We start from the raw sequence: 21,734 nt of genomic DNA on the forward strand, positions 1-21,734 counted from the left end.
TTGGGGTCCCTACAGGAAGACTGGGAAGAGGAACCCTCTCAGCTGTTACCCCCCCCCCCCGACGGAGTTCCCTGTCATTCAGGGGAAGAAGCAAGCTTCTAACTCCCCGGACCATGGGGGGAAGAGAGCCAAGGGCGTCCCGAGATCGGCCACCACTGGCGGCTCGACGCCCGCTGTTGTTCGCGGAGCCACCACAGCCGGTGGAGCCGGTAAGAACCTTCCCACCTTTTGGGGTAAAGTTTGATGGGGATCCTACTACCCTTTCCTTCTTCATTACCAATGCTAGACATTATATGGAGGATTGGGGCCGAAATTTCCGCTCTGAACAAGGCAAGATTAATTTCATTGCCAATAAGCTGAAGGGGAGGGCAGCTGACTGGTATGTAACACTGTGCCAAGCTGAAGCCACCGAATTAGAGGACTTTGATGAGTTTTTGTGGGCGCTGAAGCAGCATTTTGAAGACCCCTTAGCCCAGGAGAGAGCAAAAAACGCCCTGAGGAAACTCTACCAAGGGACCCTCTCTGTCGCAGACTACGCTTTAGAATTTAAAGCCCTAGCGGGGAAGGTGGAAGACTGGTCCCAGTCGACTTTGGTGGAAATGTTCAAACAAGGGCTGGAGACGGAAATCTTCCGTTGGGCTTTGGGCAGGGACGATCCCAAAACATTATATGGCTGGATACAGTTGGCAGGTAGTGCGGAAAGCGCCCTACAAATGTATGCCCAGAGCAAGGAGATGAGACAGACCCGAGCCGCGAAGGGGGCTCGTGCCGCTGGATTTTCGAGTCGCCCTAAGCCAAAAACCTGGGAAGAAGAGAGGGAACGACGATTGGCGAGAGGGCAGTGTTTAAGATGCGGAAAAGAGGGGCATCGCGCTACTTCGTGCCCAAGGCGCCGACCAGAAGAGCGGCCCGGGAAAGCACCGGGAAAATCGCCCTCCCTGCCGCGCAAGCTGAAAGCTGCCTGTGCTGAGCTCGACCCTCCGGACCTCCCATTCGGGGATGAGGACGAGGAATTACAATTCGACAAGCCGGCGGGAAACGCCTTCCACCTGTCCTGAAGGGCGCCCTTGGACAGGTGGAGGAAACCAGGCGCGACCACGATTCGGTGAGTGGGAACTTCCCTACAATGACTGTCAAAGTGAAATTGGGCTCTAGAACTAAAACTGTCGAAGTCTGGGCCATGCTGGACTCGGGTTGTTCTCGTTCGCTGATGCATCCTGACATTGTAGCTGCCCTAGAGCTGCCCACGTTCCCTCTGCCACGGCCCATGATCTTCACGCAATTGGATGGGACCATGGCAGGGGGGGAGGCAGTCACACACTCTACTGGACTGGTAGCTTTACAAATGGGCACCCATTGGGAAAAATTGCCATTTGTCGTAGCTCCAGTAGGGGGCCCTTTGGTGATTTTGGGAATGCCTTGGTTTGTGCAACAAAACCCTTTTATCAACTGGTTACGTAGAACAGTAACGTTTGCTGATGGATTTTATAAAGTACCTGAAAAGGACTTGTTAGAGGACATGGAGGGAGGTCGGGTGGCTAGCACTACAGTACAAACTCTTTCACCACTAGAAGGCTTGCCCAGTCAATATCAGGATCTAGCTGATGTGTTTGGGGAAAAGGAAGCAGATCGCTTGCCACCTCATCGAAAAACAGACTGTGCCATTGAGTTCTTGCCTAATGTAAAGTTACCTCACCCAAAGATCTACCCCATGTCTCCCAAAGAGCTGGCTACGCTAAGGGAGTTCATTGACAAAAACCTGGCTAGGGGTTTCATTGAGCCTGCTAACTCCCCGGTAGGGGCTCCTGTCCTCTTTAGACCAAAAAAGGATGGCTCATTGAGGCTTTGTACCGATTTTCGCGGGCTCAATGCAGTCTCAATATTAAATAAATATCCTTTGCCCCTGATCAAAGATATGTTATCACATCTGGCCAGAGGCAAAATCTTCTCAAAACCGGATTTAAGAGAAGCCTATTTTTGCATTCGCATAAGGGAAGGGGACGAGTGGAAAACGGCGTTTAACTGTCCTCTCGGGGCTTTTCAATACAAAGTCTTACCCTTTGGTTTGTCGGGGGCACCTGGGGTTTTTATGCAACTTATCAATGAGGTCTTGCATGACCACCTGTTTAAGGGAGTACTGGTGTATTTGGATGATGTATTGATTTATATTGAAACATGTCAGAACATATTCACTTGGTGCGTCAGGTGCTTGCTAAATTGAAAAAAGCAGAGTTGTATGCTAAACTGTCTAAATGTGCCTTCCATCAATCACAAATTGATTATCTAGGATATAGAATTTCCACTAAGGGCATTGAAATGGACCCTGCTAAAGTGGAAGCTATTGTAGCATGGGAGCCTCCACGTACCAGGAGACAATTACAAAGTTTCCTTGGATTTGCCAATTTCTATCGGGCATTTGCCCAAAATTTTGCTGAAATCGCCCTCCCCCTTACTGAACTGTTGAAAACTAAAGCGCAGGGGGGTACGCGGCGTTCAAAGAACCCAGGAGCGCTCCTTAAATGGACTCCAACCTATCAACAGGCATTCGAAGCGCTTAAACAAATCTTCACTACTGAACCAAGCCCTACCTGCCCAAGCCCTACCTGCTCAAGCCCTACCTGCCGTCGGACCGCTGGCATCCCCAACCGGTTCCACCGCCTCCTCTCATGATTGACAACCAGCAACACTTCGAGGTATCAGAGGTCCTAGACTCTCGTCGCCAGCGGTCCACTTTGCAGTACCTCGTTCGTTGGAAACATTTTCCTCATCCTGAATGGGTGGCTGCCCCCGATGTGCACTCGCCTCGTCTAGTTGCACGCTTTCACTCTGCCTACCCCGACAAACCCGCTCCATAGCATTGTTTTGGGGGGGGCGATATGTCATGTTTCCCATTTCAATGTTCTGTTAACATTGTAACGTTTCACATGTCAAGTTATTTTCCGTGTTCATTCGCTCGTTCAGGGTTTTTCCATTCCTCCGCCCTCCGTTGTTTTGGAGCTTTGGAATGTGTGTTTGGGTTTGCAATCCTGTTCAAGGTTACTTTCCCAGGCGTGTGTAACGGTTCCTAGCACCTGGGAGGGGGTGCGTACTGACGGGTGCTTGGGGCGGGACTAGCTTGCAGGCAAAGCTTTTAAGTTTGTATTTGGCGCACTTTTGCTCATTCTCAGCTTTCTCTGTATTTGCATACTATTCCTTTAATAAATCAGTTATCTTTAAGCCCGAGCTTGTGAGACTGAGTATTTGGGATTAGGCAACCATTACAGCTTTGATCTCTTGATCTAATAATCAGAAATGTCTTATGTTAGAAGTGTTTCAGCAATTGACTGGGACACCTGTGTCTATGAAACTGTATATTAAAACAGCTTTACCCAAACAAATGTAGCAATAAGAACTCAAAATTGGTACATTAGACTTTTCCTTTTCTAAAATATTTAAGGATAATTTAGAACAAAGCTGCATTTGCTAAACAAATATTTGAATCATTAAAATGAAATCAGCAATCCTGCCTAAGAGATATGGAAACATTGTTTTGTCCAAGTATTAATGGTGTAAATTGCCCCTAATTTTAAAAAAAAGTTTTTAAACCTCCAACATTCAAATATGCAACCAAATTAGATGAGACAATAACATGGTTAGACCTGGCGTGTTAAGACCTTTTATAATGTTTGTACCACAACGGTAAGTCAAATAATTATCCAACACATTATACAGTTAGAGGGGAGTAGAGATTAAGGAGGAACAGATTTCTTTAGTTTTCAGAAAATTCATGGAATACAGATAGATTAAGAAAAAGCATTTGAATCTACTTGTGATGAGATACAAGTATACAGGAAATTCAAAGTGAAAATCTATCAAAAGTAATGAAATATTTGAATTTGATAGTTATGCAGACTGAGTTATATTGGCTAACAGTGAAATGTAACAAGGTAACACATGAAGATAAAATTTAGACCAAATATTATATAACTTGAAAAGAAATGAATTTAAGGAAAATACGATTTTATGTCTACATAGGTATTTTCTTCTTACCTCTCTATTAAGTCACACAAGTAATTGAATGTATGAACAGCTTCTTCTTTGTCTTCATGAAGAGGAAGCCACGATAACCAGTGAGGCAGTACTTCTTCAACATTTATACAGTCAGGCTTGAACTTCATGATTTTCCCAACTGCTGAAATGCAGTTTTCTGTTGCGTTGATATTTTCTTTGGTTTTGGCATCTGCTGACTGAATAACTTGCACCAGTAATGGAAGCGCCTCTGATAACATAAAATTTGAAAAAAATCTTGGTATTTCATAATATAATATTTTAGTATCAGCATTCAGATATGACATTTTAAAGCACACTGACAACTAGGGCTTGCAAGAAAATGCTGAAGAAAAAAGTGTTCTTTTCCAGCCAGAATATGGCATCCAATCATGATACTGTACAGCATGATTAAAAGATAGTTACATACATTCTCCCCAATAATCTTCTAGAAAAGTAGAAGTAGTTTGTTAATCATAAGTGGTGACAAGTGTGAGGTAACATGTATCATTAGACTCCGACACAGTTGGATCATAATTAAATTCCAGCTCAGTCTTGGAACGTCAGCGGAGGAACATTTGGTTAGTCTCTCTGCTCTATTTTAAGAGGTTGTTGCAAACGTAAAAGAAAGGAAGACCACGAATAACCCTAATCTCAAAGCATTTAAGATATAGTTCTAGCAGAAAAAAAGGATCAACAAAATCTGTGGGCAAAGTTACAAACAATAATTTTTGGTTGAAAATCTGTCATATTTTGCTTTGCTGTGATGAGTCATGTGGCAACAGTCAATAGCTAGTTTTTTCAGGGGCACAGACTTTCCTTTATCCTTTTTCCTAACTGCCAATTCCTCAGCCTATTATCTTTCCTTTGTGGTCAGCTTATCTCTTTTATTAGTAAGTAAAGCAAGCTGCAGTTCTGATAAGCATTCTCTTAATTAACAATTCAGTAAACTGAGGCAACTGAGAGATAAAGCTCATGTGCTAATATGCAGTTCGATGGAATTAAAATGGGAAATGTTCAAGTCCTACTACAGCATATGAATTTCACTTTTTCCATTCAGTAGTGCCCATCACTGATTGAATCACTGACATTCCAACAAGCATGTCTGATATTAGAAATATCCTCCACAGCTGTTACACAGTGCCAGGGAAGGGCACACAAACTTTAAAGTGTTAGAGACAGATTTAGTTTTCATGTATCTATGCCTCTGAAATGCCTACTAGTTACTCTATATCAGTGTTTCTCAACCTTGGCAACTTTAAGACGTGTGGACTTCAACTCCCAGAATTCCCCAGGCAGCCATGCCCATGTCTTAAAGTTGCCAAGATTGAGAAACACTGCTCTATATGCTTAAAGAAGACAAAGTACCCCTTTTTAGAAATACGTTAGTAATACTTGTTTAGATCAGACTGAGAAAAACCTTGAGTACACATACCTGTGCAGAAAGGCCGATAGTTGTCCCCACCAAACTGTGCCATAACTCCAATACCGTATGCAGCTGCTTGTCTAACCTCTGGACTATTATCGCACACAGACTGTAGCATAGGTCTCAAGAAGTATTCTGCGTATTTGAATGAGGATGGACTGCAGTGTTCTATGACATCATCAAAAATGCACAAACCCCACTGCCTGTCAGGCCATGGCCTATGTGGACACTATTAAGAAAAATGTCCAAATAAAGAAATAAATATCCAGTTTCTTGTGTATTCAAAGTGTAACTTTTGCCATCCTACCTCAACCTACATGCTGCTTGAAATGCCTTTCATAGCTTTATTTATTGCTTTTTAAAATAATAAGAGAAAAAGCAAAAAAGCAAAAAGAAAGAATACACAAAGATACATATAACATACATATATAAATAAAGAAATACGTAACGGGCTTAAAAAAGTGAGAAAAATAACAGAAAAAATAAAACAAAAATATAAAATATGTCATTACAACAGTTACAATCCTATATATATTTATCTAATGCAAATATGATGCAAATATATATCTCTAATACAATTATTTAATAATCTTACTTTCTCCTGAACTACTGTATTTTGTATAAATGAATCCCATAATGACTTTCATAGCTTTTAATATTCTTGTGATCAGGCAGAGCACAGCCAGTTTTAACAGTTACTCAAGCTATACATATTCTGAATATGCACAAACTTTTCCATAGTGGTTTATGCAAAAATATGACAATTTATTATCAAGATCTGAAAAACCACATTACAATAAACATGTTAAAACACAAAAACAAAACGAAACAAAACTTGACTTCTTTGTCCCTTCTAGTATCATTCTATAGGTTACTAAATCCTTGTGGATGAACATATTCCTCTAAAGCTAGTATGGGAAATCATTTTGGACCAAAGGGAATACTAGGGATGCATAAAACCTACCATTCCAGGAAAGGACAGTTCGAGAGTATTTCAGAATGTTCCATTTCTCCAAGTTGATCTAGCTAGTTTGGGTGTGGTCCAGGTGTCTTCCCCAAGGTAGTCTTCTGAACCAGAAGTTCATAGTGTTCTGGAAATATTTTGTCCAGAACACCATGAAATGCTTCCATTTCAAAAGGTTACATACGTTCCCTCTGTATTTTTTCTTTCAGATTAAGCAATGTAATGTAAAGCATAGAAAAAAAGAAGTACTGCTCAATGATGAACCACTGCTAAGCATTCCATTCTGATTCTTTTATTTCCATCATGCCATATTCCGCAACCAATCTTCAATTACAATTACAATTTGTGCAAAACATTCCATAATTCAAGCATTCATTTTCTCATACACTTTCTCTACCCAAACATGTAGTAAAGATTCTTTGTCACATTTATACCTTCCTCAATGACCTGATAAAGCCCAAGAATCTGGTTTGCATATCCCCTGCTGGTATAAGCCCATACTGAACTTTTGAAATTTTAATCACTGTTTCCTCTCATACTCTTTGAATCAGAATTTTGAGGAACGTTTAAACTAATTCCTCTGTAGTTTTCTTCATGTTATTTTTTCCTTTGTAGAAGGAAGATGGCAACGAGGCAGCAACTGCTGTAAGGAGCTCCTCCAAGGATTACTTTTTATTGTTCAATATCTTCCACACTTGCCCCCTGGTGTGACAGCCTGGTGCTGTCTTATTGGAGCCCTCAACGTGCAGACAGAGTGGAGGAAAATTCTGGGACACTGTTAATTATCATGGGAATAAGAAAGAAGAGATGCCGCACACATTCCGGAACACAGGCTGCTCCCGAGCCCACGAAACAGCTGAAAGTCGACAGCTACCTAACAAGCAGGCAGCCATCTCCTGTAAGTAACCTAATCCCCTCTAATCTCCCTAATGGACACGACGCACTAGAGTGGGACTTACAAGTAGAGCTTGAAAGCCAACAACTCATAGATTTCTCCTCTTCTATGGAAGAGGACGCACCCTCCCCACTTGAACAGACTGCTGCTATCTGTTCAGCAGCTGCACAGCTTTCGCGGGATGGGAGTGAGAATACAAACTTGATAAATTTAAAGAACGAAAATATAACTGACTTTTTAACCAGACAAAGCCTGCTGACAGCACAAACTCTTCTTTCCATCTTCGAGCTGCTGACAATGATTGAGAACAAGGTGGTTTCCCTGGGAGAAGCTTTTGTGAAGTTTAATGGAAATCAAACAAATGACAACATTGCTGAAGCACAGATTTCCCATACGAGGTGTGCCACAAAGGCAGTTAGCAGGGAAGTCACAGGTAACCTTTCCCTCATATTAAGAAAGAGAAAGACAGCTAGCAATCAGAGAGAGCTGATTACACAGGTGGAGAAGGGCAAGAAACAAGTGCCTATTGGCCACACAAACAAGGGAGAGAGACACTTAAAACGTAAATATTACTTACAGCCTAATCAAATTACCCTACAAATATTAAACAACAGTGTAAACAGAGGACGATGGAGATCCAAAAGAGCAATTATCTTATCTTTAAGCCAGTTACTATGATCCAAAAGGCAGCTGGTCAATTTGGAAAAAGCTGAATGGCTCCCATTCAGCAGAGGCTGCGAGTGAATTCTACTTACATTCAGGCAGCCCATAATCTCTAGCATGCTGTTTAAAATGAGGCCCTTTCTGCACCTCTTCTCAATAGTCCCAACACGCGTGTTTTGTTCAGAGGAACTCAGCCCACTCCTAAGCCAGCTGGACCTAGAGAGCACTGCCACCTTAAAGAACAAAAGTGACAACTTGACTTCAGATAACCTCAAGGACACCTCACCAGCCCAGCCCCTGAGAGAAGATGGCCCAGGCAAACTGTAATGATTGCCTACTCTAATAGACTCAGACTCAGAAGCAGGAACTTAATGATATCTGATTTATTAAAGAATAGTATGCAAATACAGAGAAAGCTGAGAATGAGTAAAAGCGCGCCAAATACAAACTAAAAAACCCTCGGCTCAAACGTAATCCCTCCCCTCGCCCTGCCGTTGCAAACTCCCCTCCCTCCAGGTGCTGGTAACCGTTTCTGCTGATGTCCTGGGAAAGGAACCTTAAACACACGAGATAACCCAAACACATTCCAATCCAGCTACTAACATATAACAATCCCACGAGATGGAATCCTCCCCCCCTCCCAGACGAAACACGCATCAGCCAAATGACATGCGAAACGTTACGATGTATCGGCAACACTGGAACGGTGAACATGACATACTGCCCCCCCAAAAAACATTAAGGAGCAGCTTTGAGAGGATAAGCTAGATGAAAGCGGTGGACCAAAAGAGGAGATTGGACATCACGGGCAAACACCCATTCAGGGTGGGGAAAGTGCTTCCAGCGAATAAGGTACTGTAGAGTGCCATGTAGTCGGCAAGAATCAAGGACCTCCTTCACCTCAAAATGTTGTTGCCCGTCAATCATGATCGGTGCAGGAGGTGGGGGTTGTGGATGCCAGTGATCTGAGTAGTTGACAGGCTTGAGTAAGCTGCAATGAAAAACAGGATGTAAACGTTTCAGATTGTGTGGCAAATCCAGTCTAAATGTGACAGGGTTAACAACTCTCACAATGGGAAAAGGTCCAACAAACTTAGGAGCCAACTTCTTCGAGGGCTGAGGGGACTTAATAAACTTAGTGGAAAGGTAGACCTTATCACCAACTTTAAAAGCAGGTTGAAGGGCTCGTCGCTTATTGGCGTGCAGTTTATAGGCAGATTGGGCATCAGCCAACGCCTGTTGAATCACTGGCCACGAATCAGCCAGTTGAGCAGCCCAATCAGAAGCGGAGCAGGGCTGTGTGGAGGGTCGAGGCAACTCAGGAATGGGAACAAAGTCCCGGCCAAACAGAGTATGAAAAGGGGTGTGCCCCATGCTCTGATGGACGGCGTTGTTATAAGCCACCTCAGCAAAAGGTAGCAGATCAACACAATTGTCCTGCTGATAGTTGACAAATGCCCGCAAAAATTGCTCCAGGGTCGAATTAAGAGCCTCCGTAGATCCGTCAGTCTCTGGATGCGATGCAGTGGACAACGCCTGCTTGGTACCCACCAGCTTTAAAAATGCCCTCCAAAATTGGGAAGTGAACTGTGTTCTGCAGTCCGTGATCAAGCGGGAGGGGCTCCCGTGAATTTTTCTAATCCTGGTAGATGTGGATTAGAAAAAGGCGGGCCAATTGCTGCGCAGACAGAATGGCAGCACATGGAATGAAATGGGCTTGCTTAGAAAAGTAGTCCTTTACCACCCAAATCACAGTCTTCCTCTGACTAGGAGGCAAATCCACAATGAAATCCATGGAAACCTCCTCCCAAGGACGGGAGGGGCTGGCCACCGGCTGCAGCAGCCCTTGCGGTTTGCCCCCCTTCCGTTTTGAAATGGCACAGACAGGACAAGAAGCAACATAACTTTTTACATCACGTCTCAATGTGGGCCACCAAAATTGGCAGCGCACCAGATGCAAGGTTTTGACAAACCCAAAATGACCAGCCACTTTATCATCATGAGACCTAATCAAAATTTCCCTGCGCAAACTGTCAGGGACATAAAGGCGGTTTTGCTTCCAAGCGAAGCCTCTGTCAAATGTAACATTGTCTCTATTCGCTTGCAACCAAGTGTCAGATTTCAGCTCTAGCAGAAACTGTTGTTGCAATTGCGAGGGAATTGGTGTCCTTCCCCAGCCGGTGAAACTGAAGCTGGGGGCAGCTGTGCACGAGTCTGACTGCGTGTGACAGCTTGCAACCCCAATTCGGGTGCTGTCCGCACTGTACCCACAACGTCAGGTGCCTGGACTGAATCCTGGGGCAGGCGGGAAAGCGCATCAGCCAGGACGTTTTTCTTGCCCGGAATGAACTTCAACTTAAAGTCAAAGTGACTGAAAAATTGAGCCCAGCGGATCTGCTTAGGACTGAGCTTACGGGGCGTGCTGAGCGCTTCCAAATTTTTATGGTCAGTCCAAACTTCAAAAGGACATTTAGCCCCCTCTAAGAGGTGCCTCCAAAGCAACCTTGACTGCAAAAGCTTCTTTCTCCCAAACATGCCATCACCTTTCCGTCTCGGAAAATTTCCGGGACAGATACGCACAGGGCTTCAGGCGGTCAGCAGCATCCGCTTGCAGCAAGAGTGCTCCAATTGAGAAATTGGAAGCATCCACTTGAACCACAAAGGGTTTAGCGGGATCAGGGTGTTGAAGAATGGGTTCAGCAGTGAACAGGCTTTTGAGTTTGTCGAAAGCCAACTGGCAGTCAGTTGTCCAATTGAGCAGTGCCCCCGGGTTCTTTACCTTGCGTGTGTCCCCTAACCCCTTTGTACGTAACAAATCAGTGAGAGGCAATGCAATTTCTGCGAACCCCTGGATGAATTGGCGGTAATAGTTGGAAAACCAAAGGAAACTTTGGAGCTGCCTACAGGTGCGCGGGCGCTCCCACCCTAAGATGGCTTGAATCTTCACAGGATCCATCTCAATGCCCTTGTCAGAGATCCTGTACCTCACGTAGTCAAGCTGAGTCTGATGAAATTCACACTTAGAAAGCTTAGCATAGAGCTCAGCCTTTCTCAGTTTGCTAAGCACCTGTTTCACCAAGCGCTCATGTTCCTCTTCTGTTTCAGTATAAATCAAAACATCATCCAAATAAACCAGTACACCCTTGAACAAATGTTCATGTAACACTTCATCGATCAATTGCATGAACACCCCTGGTGCCCCCGCTAACCCAAAAGGCAAAACTTTATACTGAAAAGAACCCAGTGGACAATTGAAAGCAGTCTTCCATTCATCCCCCTCCTGTATGTGGATGTGGAAATAGGCTTCCCGCAAATCCAGCTTAGAGAAGATTTTCCCCTTAGCCAGATGTGCTAACATGTCTTTTATTAACGGCAGAGGATATTTGTTTAATAACGAGACCGCATTTAATCCGCGGTAATCTGTACAAAGTCTCAATGTCCCATCCTTCTTCGCTCGGAACAAGATGGGGGCGCCCACTGGCGAATTTTCTGGTTCAATAAACCCCCTGGCCAAGTTTTTGTCCACAAACTCCCTCAACGCCGCCAGTTCCTTTTGCGTCATGGCATAGATTTTTGGTTTGGGCAGTTGCGCGTTGGGGACCAACTCTATCGCACAGTCAGTTTTTCGATGAGGTGGAAGTTGGTCCGCTTCCTTCTCACCAAACACATCCGCAAAGCTTTGGTATTGCTCCGGCAAGCCCTCCAGTGGGGTGACAGCGAAATGCGGGGTTGCTGCCGCCGCCCTCCCCACTGCAGCCTCCGGAGCGTCGTCCTCCCCAGGGGCTTGATAGAAACCATCCCCAAAAGTCAAAGTCCTGTGCACCCAATTTATATATGGGTTTTGTTGGACCAACCAAGAAATCCCCAGAATGACTAAGGGACCCCCCACAGGCGCCACCACAAACGGCAGCCCCTCACAGTGGCTGCCCATTTGCAACGCCACCATGCCCGTGAAATGGGTGACTGGTTTCCCCCCCGCCGTAGAACCATCCAGCTGGGTGAAAATCATGGGACGTTGTAGTGGAAAGCTGGGTAACTCCAAAGCAGCCATCACGTCAGGGTGTATCAAGCAACGTGAACACTCTGAATCGATCAATGCCCAAACTTCAATGGTTCTTGTGCGGGAGCCTAACTTCACTTTAACGGTCAGTGTGGGATAGTTGGCACTCACCGAGATACGTTCGCGCCCATCCTCCACCACCTGCCCACAGGCGCTCTTTAAAGCAGGTGGCTGGCGTTTCCCGCCAGCTGGAGTAGATCGGGCTGCCCCTCGCCCCCGAAGTAAGGAATCTCCTCCACTTCAGTTTCAGCCATGGCTGCCTTCATTTTCCTGGGTAGAGAGGGAGATTTCCCCGACGGCTTCCCCGATCATGGGTCTTTCCCTTCGGGCACGCTGCCGCTCGGTGACCTTCCTTCCCACATCGGAGGCATTGCCCTTTCACATAGCGGCGCTCCCTCTCCTCTTCCCAGGCACGTTGACCGGACTTTCCAGTGGGCGCAGCAGTGCGGGAACCCTTGCTGAGCCCAGCATATCTCATCACCTTCCTGTGAGCGAAGGTCTCATGGGCATGCTCAGCCTTCCCTGCCAGCTGTATCCATTTATACAGGGTATCTGGGTCGTCCCTGCCGAGCGACCACCTCAGGACCTCCGTATTCAGACCGTCCTTAAAAAGTTCTATTAATGTGGATTGGAACCAATCCTCAACCTTCCCAGCCAGAGCCTTAAATTCCAGAGCGTAGTCTGCCACCGATCGTGGCCCCTGGCACAGCTCCCTCAGCGCCCGTTTTGCTCTTTCTTTAGCTAACAGGTCTTCAAAGTGTAGTTTCAACGCCCACAGGAATTCTTCGAACTCCTCCAGCTCAGGGGCATCCAATTGACATAATTGCACAAACAAATCGGCAGCCCGCCCCTTGAGCTTAGTGGCAATGGCATTAATCTTGGCTCTTTCTGAACGAAAATACTGCTCCCATTCATCCATATAACTCCTTGCATTGGTAAGGAAGAATGATAGCTTACTTGGATCTCCATCAAATTTAACGGTAAAGTCCTTAACCCCCACTCCGGGCAGTCCCTTCGCCACAGCTGGGTGGTCGGGCTTCCTTTTGGCTCCCAGGGATCTCCGCTCTCGAGGAGGGGACTTTGAAATTCTCACCCTCAGCGCTCTTGCTTCCTCTCTGTGCCGGGTCCTACTCCTTTCCTCCGGGGAAGTTGGGGGCAAAGAAGGAGTCGAATGCCTAGTACTAGACTCCTCTCTCCTCCTCTCCCGGGGACCCCAGTCCATGGATATTTTCCGAAACAGAAATTCTAGTGACTCCAATTTGGCTTCCACCAGTCTTATACGGTCAGGGGTTTGGGAATCCTCCTTTCCCTCCTGCCTCACCACAGTTGGGGAACTCGGGTATCGCTGTTTCCAAGACGTTTTGGACATCCCTGGTAGGGATCCCTGTGTTTCATCCCAAGTGATCAGCTCACCTGGCAACTCACCGGTCGGTTCAGGGGCTCTTTTACCTCCAACCTCCTCTTCTCCTAGGCTGGAGCTCGACCCCTCTCGAACTTCTGAAAGCTCTCGAGGAGGGACTCTCTCTGTTCTTATCACTGTGGAGTTGGGTTCCCCCTCACTTGATTCCTCGCTTTCCGTGGTTTGGGGATTTGGTTTGCTCATCGCTAGCACTTCTCTCTCACAAAATAAATCTGGAAAGGGGCTAACGGAAAATTTTTTGGATTCTCAGCTTTATGTAATGATTGCCTACTCTAATAGACTCAGACTCACAAGCAGGAACTTAATGATATCTGATTTATTAAAGAATAGTATGCAAATACAGAGAAAGCTGAGAATGAGCAAAAGTGTGCCAAATACAAACTAAAAAACCCTCGGCTCAAACGTAATCCCTCCCCTCGCCCTGCCGTTGCAAACTCCCCTCCCTCCAGGTGCTGGTAACCGTTTCTGCTGATGTCCTGGGAAAGGAACCTTGAACACACGAGATAACCCAAACACATTCCAATCCAGCTACTAACATATAACAATCCCACGAGATGGAATCCTCCTCCCCTCTCAGACGAAACACGCATCAGCCAAATGACATGCGAAATGTTACGATGTACCAGCAACATTGGAACGGTGAACATGACACAAACACTCTGTACTACCTATAGCAAGACAGTGCACAGAAGATCTTCTGGAGGGAAATTTGATTAACTCCTTTAGTGCCTTGTCATATGGAACAAGCTGACATTATAAAAAGACTGGATGATCTGAGAGAGACTCTAGTGGCAACATGCAAAGTAGCCAAACCACTAATCGATCTAGTTTTGCGAACTACCCGAGGCAATTGTAATAACTTTGAGAAAGATCTTGTTGGCACTTGTGCCCTTCCCTTACCAGGTGGAACTCAGATATGCAGATCGTCAATACAGAGGCCCCTGGAGCAGATCCAAATCCCTCACACCAGACGTTTGAGACAGATAACAGCAGTCTAGCTCACTCAAAAATTGGCACCTTCTCCAGCTCTCCAGGCAGACCTCTGCCTCAGGAATCAGAGGAAATTATGGTAAAGGCAGTCTCTGAGGTAGGAAGACCACTGCCTGAGACTGAGACAACTCCTCTGGCCACTGACACAGATGTGAAACAACAACCTGTTGATGCCTACCACCCTATGTGTAAGCCACCACACAATTCACCTGAACCCACACAGCAGCAAGAGAGCGGTAAAGGAAGGCCAAATTTCAACCAGTGTGTCTTCCTAGATACTGAAGGAATGCTGGATCTTATCCTACCTGTAGAATGACTGCATGAGCCACACCATCCAACTACAGATCTCAGCACAACTCCAGTCATCCCTCCTGACAACAAACAAGGAAGCTCTATTCGGATATTCACGTGGAATATAGTCGGATGGAAGAATAGAATGTCATATGGAGATCTGTTGGAATTCCTCTCCAAATTTGACATCATAGCACTCCAAGAGACATGGCTAACTACCAGTGATGAGGAAGCTCACTTAACAGGCTTCAGATCCTGGTCTATACCAGCACGCAAATTTTATTCAAAAGGGTGGGCCTCAGGGGGATTATGCGTACTTGCTAAGGCAGAGCTGGGTTGGCAAGGGCAGCAATTGGTCCTCAGAGAAGACCCCTTCTATCTCCTAGCTATCCAATTCAAATACAAATCATTTGAAGTTGTGCTGCTAAATGCATACATACCACCATACTCCTCTCCCTGTTTCTCTTCTTATATTTGGGTGCAATTAGAAAAGACAGTCATAGAGATAAACATAAAACATCCCAAAGCCACTGTGATCCTACTGGGAGACTTCAATGCTAGGGTGGGGGCTTCTTTGTATGATTACGTACACTTGGGTATCATACCTGAGAGCTACTTAACAAACGACCCACCCTGGCACTCTAGAGACTCTAAAAGGAACATGGCTGGCTCCAAACTGATCTCTCTGATATACACATGCAACCTTCACATCCTAGGAGGCAAAGGCAGCTGCTTCACATATCCCTTTACCTTCCATGCTGGGAATCCTAGCATTGTTTTGGATTACATATGTGTCTCAACAGACAAAACGAACTTATTCTCAGACATTCAAGTTCACGTGAGGGAGGACAGCGATCATCAACCATTAGCAGTTAAATTCTACGGTAACTCCGATTTACGATCGCCAACACGTGACAAGAGGTTACTTGCTAACCTTGAAGTGAGGCAAGACATGAGGCTTAAATGGACTAAGGTGGATACTAAGGCAATTTCTAATTTTATGAACTCTGAGAGGGCCCAGTCTTGGGTGAACATGGTTGTTACAACTACTCAAGACCCAAATAGAATCCTTACTGGATATGCCAATTTGTGCAGCACATTAAGAAACTTTTTAATAGATAAACTGCCAGTTAGGAACCGACAGCCCATAAGATCTGATTGGTTTGATCTTGATTGCTCTTGTTCAAGAAAGACCCTAAGAGCAGCTATGCGTCTGGTTCAAAGAAACCCCACCCCAAACAACCACGCCAAGATGTTAAAGTTCAGACGCAATTATAAGAAACCAACAGCTAATAAGAAGGCTCGATATACAGCTACAGTTTGGTCTGAGCTAGAAAAGTCAGCAAAAGGGTCTAATCCAGTCATATTTTGGAATATCATATCTGGCATGTTGAAGGAGCGTAAGCTCCTACTTGATATCCCCATTTCAGCTTCAGTCTGGGAGGATTTCTATACTACCCTATTTGCCAGCTCCAAGCAGGACTATCCTGAAAAGATGACTACTGAGCCTCTGACCCTTGATAATTTTCCTCCTTGGCTACCAGTAACAGTGACAGAAATTAAACACATCATCCACTCACTGAAACCCAATAAGGCACCTGGTGAAGACTTCCTACCACCAGTACTTTTCAGGACACACACTGGTGGGCTCCACTATTGGCAGGACTCTTTACATACATAGACAACACTGGCCATATTCCAGCAGGATGGGAACTTTCCATCATAGTTCCCATACACAAAAAAGGAGACAAGGAAGATAGCTAAGATGTATGCAAAACACCTCCTGAAAAAAATAAGAGGACTGGGCAATTGAGAAAAATATACTAGTGGAAGAACAGGCTGGGTTTAGACATGGGCACTCCACAATAGACAATTGCTTTGTTTTACACCATCTTATCACTAAATATACAACTGATGGAAGGCACCTGTTTACATCTTTTATTGATCTTAGCGTGGCATTTGACTCCATAAATAGAGGTATCTTATGGAAAAAGCTGGCCAAGTTAAATATGGAACCTAGACTTTTATATTTGATAAAGGCCCTCTACACAAATACACGCTTGAAAGTCCGTACCAGAGTCAATGGCTCTCTTACACAGAGCATACCCACCCACAAAGGTGTCAGACAAGGATGTATCTTGGCCCCGATGTTTAATCTCTATGTTAACGACATCCCAGGATTTCTCTGTTCTACGGATGCCCACATGCCAAAGATCCTCAACAGACATATCAATATCCTCTTGTATGCAGATGACATGGTTTTGATGGCACATTGCCAAGTAGGCCTGAGAAGACTGATGGGGAAATTTGGTGCTTACTGCGCTGCAAACTTCTTAAACATTAACAAGTCCAAATCCAAAGTGGTGGTTTTTGGGAAAAGATGGGCCAAATACAATTGGCACTTGGATGGGGAGCCTATAAAACAAATAGACTCTTTTTCATATCTAGGGGTGGTTTTTACAGATACAGGGCCTTGGGCTAATCATTACAAGCAAAGTTCTGCAAAGGCCACAGCAAGTTCTAAAACACTAATTAAACCACTCAACTACAACCACCCTTGCTCTCTGCTCTCCATTCTGAAGGTCCACAAGGCAACAAGTGTACCAGTGCTAACATAGGGTGCCGAATTGTGGGGCCTATCAAAGGCCTCCTTACTTGAACAAAATCAAGCACGCTTCTTAAGAACTATTCTGGGGACCAACAGGAATACACCTGCAGCAGCAGTAAGAGCTGAAACAGGCACCCATTCCATTTACAGTCTATCAGTAACCAAAGTCTTCAACTACTGGTGGAGAATTCTCCCAATGGAACATGATAGACTACCAAAAATGTGCCTTGAAGAACAGATGGGCACACCTCAACCCTCCACATGGATCAACCAAGTCCTCCAAACTATTGCATTCCTCAGCTTTTCATCACAATACTTACTTTCAGCCGGAGGCCAGGCCAAGGCAATATTCAAACAAAGAGTCTCAGATGTTAATGCCCAAACAGACATTGAGTCACTTGCACACAATAGGTCGTCGAAATGGCTGGCCAAGAATAAACTGTCCTTTCAAATAGAAAATATCTGATAATGGGTCTGATGCAATACCACAGGATAACTCTTACTAGAGCAAGATTTGAGCAGGTAGATTCTATGGTCAAATACGGACGATTCCACCAAATGCCTTACCTTGAGAGGACATGTGTTTGTGGAGCACCTGAAGTAGAAGACATTGCACATGTCCTATTTAACTGCCAACTATATGCCCCAGCAAGGGCTCAGTACCTTCAGACACTAACTGACAGAACCACATACTGGGATCGTAACAAAAGACTGTTACTTCTTCCAGGGCACAGATACGTATGTGGTCAATAGAACTGTTAAGTTTATAGTTAGGGGTGTCCAATTGAGAATGCAATTTATAGAACGCATTGGGGTGGCATGTAAAGGTGACAAATTCATTTTAACTCACATTGTTTCTGTATTTTATCACTTGTTTTATCACATCCTGCATTTTCATCTTACATCTTTATCTTACAATTTTATCTCTATTTTATCTTACTGTATTTTATCATATTTTATCTCAACATAGTATATTCTAGTTAATTTTACTGTTTTTAGATGTTTTATGGTACCACATTTTATAGTGGCTGATGCCCAACTTTCTGATATGGTCATTTGACTAATCAATGAAGTTATTCATTCATTCCTTTATAGAAGAGAAAAATAACAGCATTCTTCTAACAATGAGCTATGGATGTAGTTTTCAGATACATATTAAGCAAGTAATACAGCCATGCCATAAATAAATCATCTCTAGTCCAATAAAATCTGCATCTATACCATTTCTCAACATTCTCACAGCATTTATGACTTCCTTTTATCTCTTGGAGTCTAACATTTATAGCAATCAGTCTTCAACATATACAGTAACTATCATTCTCATACAAATCTTTGAAGTATTCCTAGCAGCATTCCTTCACTTCAGTTTCATCTCAAATAACTTCATTAATGTTATTTTAAATTCCACTCACTCTGCTGGAGATTCTTTGACCTTATTTATCCACTTCAAAAATCATGTTTTATTTCCATCAAAACTGTTCTGCATTGTCTGATTCTTCTTAACCCTTTCTTGCTCTCTCTGGTTATATATTCTTTGCTACATTTTCCTCAATGTATGTATTAGACAATATCTTCTTTCATCCTCATTTTTGCAGCAATCATTTTCTTACATGCATCCACAACTTTTCACTTTATAATTCTCCCAAGCATTCTTTTTCATAATTCTTCTTAGCATAACTCCACACACTTGTATAGTACCCCGTAACATTTCTTTTTCTCTATTCCAAGCAGTTTCCATATCATCTTTCCTTATGCCCACTTTCCATCCATTCATTCAGGAGATTAATTTATCATCTAATACTTTTTCATACAGGGGACACATTTTTCTTCCAGAAAACTGCCAGATCACTCTTGAAATGGCCTGATCCAGAGAAGAAATGGAACATTCCAAAGTTGTCTGCGATGTTCTGCTACTGGCATGGTAGGTTTTGTGCACATCCAAGGCCCACTTTGCATTGATGGCATCAGTACAAAATAAAAATGAATGGCAAACCAATATAAACAAACAGCTAAGTATCACTCCCATGCACGCAGCTCTCTTTTTCTTCTCCTACTGGTCTTAAAGTGGCACTTCACTGCTGAATTCAGGCTACTTACAATTAAGTTGACAATCTGTGGCAACAGCTGTTCAAACCATGGTAACACATTTGCTTTGTAGCTACTGAATATTGAGTGCAAAATATCCGAAACTTTAGTCAAAATGTAGACATCACTGTCATGCTGATAAAGAAAAAAAAGTGGAATTTGATCAGTACAAAATAATTGTAACTCTTAAATGTTATACATTTCACAAACTTAGTGTTTAAAGTAATTTCTGTGTTTCTTGAGAGAAACAAAGAACTGACAAATGGGCCAGCTGGAGTATTTCAGGTTTATAATGCTGCTTTTACATGAGTGCTTATCTTTTTTGTTTTGATAAGCGGTATGCTTATGACTTTGTTCCCATGTTGCACATCCCATAAGCAAATAAAACAAATTAAAAATGGAAAGTTGTATGTGACAATCTATTCAGGCTTCTGGTTTACTGATCCCAAATAAGGCAGAATTCGTAGTAAGAACATTTAAGAATGTTTACATCCTGCATTCTCCGTAGGAGTGGAATCCTTTCTCTGCTCTTCCAAGGTAGAGCCAAAGCTGTACCAACCTCCTCAGGATTGGACGGGTAATGTAATGGTATGTGGGAATAACCTTGGGAAACTGGGCCCAGGGATGCTGCCCAGGGAATGATCAGATAAGAGATGGCATAGTCCGCAGCTGGAAACTGGGCAAGGCAAGAGGCTCAAAAGAGACCCTCCCTGATTTCTCAGGTGTAAAGGAGACAGGAGGAGAATTGTACTTTCTGACTTGCAAGATTCTGTTAATGTAGCCTTACAATAAAGTAGAATTAGCTCATCTGGTTGTGTTTCTTGTCTGGTCTACCTGATAAGGTTGACAGGTAAGGAGGCTTAGCAGAAATGATAATGCAGAAGGAACGACCTACACTGGTAGAGCCTTGGGGTAATGAATGGTGCCAAAGCCAGGAACTCCAAAACAGATGGTTTAATAGGTTGCTTTATCTTTATCTTAAGGGGGCCAGTTACAATTAGAGGATTATGATGGAGGGGGGCATTTTGTGAGCACAAAAATATCAATTAGCTTGGTAGAAGGTGGAGAGTTAAATTGCTTGTATTCCAGTTGCCATAAGGCCTATGTGGTTGTTGAGTTAGACTGATCCATGGGGTGAAGAAGTCAAGGACAGAGATGGTTCTGAAACTACCGATTGTTATTCCCACTGGTTTTGTCATGAGTAAGGATGGCGAGCAGGGGGCTCTCACCCAGACTGTCAAGCGCATGCGTAGCACTGAGGAACTGTTCAGCCATTCAGAGAGACACAGATCGGGACCGCCTTAACCTTTGGGGTTTATATGGCTGGGTTTTCCCACGCTTTCTCAGTTTGTTAGGATTCTTGTTAAGTACTACTAATAAATATTAGAGACCAAGTCCTCGCCTCAGTGTGTTTCCTGGTAATCAGGACAGGTTTTCCCAACACAATGCTTGAAAATGAGAAATTCCTCACTTCTTGCTTTCTATTCATCATCCTATTATAAATTTATAATAAAGATCTCTACAGCAAGTAAAGTGCTATTCAGATTATCTAGTTTTATTACATGTTAGAGCGGCACAGTTATGACAGTGGAGATCGCACCAACATTTTTTAATTGATTTGCTCAAGTAGAGCCCTATATGGTGTGTATTTCATGTTCTGCTGCTTCTGCAGACAAATTATTTTTCAGGTGTGAATATGGCAGCTACACTAACTCTGCACAGGCTATAGCAAGGGTGAATAATCTGTGACATTCCAGATATTGTTGAAATGACATCTCCTACTATATTGGACTTTATGAAATTCCCTAGAGGAAAGTATAATTTTCCTTAACAAGTGAAATTTTAGGTTCCACATGACTCAATTCTCCAGGACTGGGCCCCTAAGAACAACAGGAAGAATAATGAGGCCTGTGAAAAGTGACTTAAGATTCCTTTCAACAGAATGATTAGACCATGGAAGTGACTTGATTGGCTTTGCTGAAGCAAAACAGCTACTCAATTCACTTAGATGAAGTGATTCTGGTGGCTTCCAATAGTTTTGTGCCAATGTTTGCTGAAGACCCTTCTCAGCCTTCTCCCACAGTGCTGACAGAAATGCTTCCAAGCTGGGCAGCTCTGGAATGGTGCACTGAATTCATTGAAGGCACTCAGCCAAAAGGGCTTCTTCATGCACACTGCAGGTAATCTTGCAGCATGTTCTGAAGCTGCCCAGGCTAAAGCATTCTGGACAATGCTAAAGAAAAAGTGCCCTTGAAAGGCCTTTTAGTATTATGCCATTTGCCTTCTTCCACTATGACATGTCTTTG

The 21,734-nt window shown here is 43.9% G+C and overlaps 1 protein-coding gene across 1 annotated transcript in view; it reads right to left on the reverse strand.

The window, feature by feature from the left end:
* The window catches only part of IPO5 (importin 5), a 55,034-nt gene that overhangs the window by 5,193 nt on the left and 28,107 nt on the right, over positions 1–21,734 (reverse strand). Inside the window, exons 22-24 of the mRNA XM_063304831.1 lie at positions 19,441–19,563; positions 5,462–5,681; positions 4,030–4,258 (exon numbers count right to left, since the gene is read on the reverse strand). Coding sequence (XP_063160901.1) covers positions 4,030–4,258; positions 5,462–5,681; positions 19,441–19,563 — 572 coding nt within the window. The remainder of the gene's footprint in view (positions 1–4,029; positions 4,259–5,461; positions 5,682–19,440; positions 19,564–21,734) is intronic.

The sequence above is a fragment of the Candoia aspera genome, chromosome 5 (assembly GCF_035149785.1).
Source record: "Candoia aspera isolate rCanAsp1 chromosome 5, rCanAsp1.hap2, whole genome shotgun sequence".
In the NCBI taxonomy this organism is placed as follows: Eukaryota; Metazoa; Chordata; class Lepidosauria; order Squamata; family Boidae; genus Candoia; species Candoia aspera.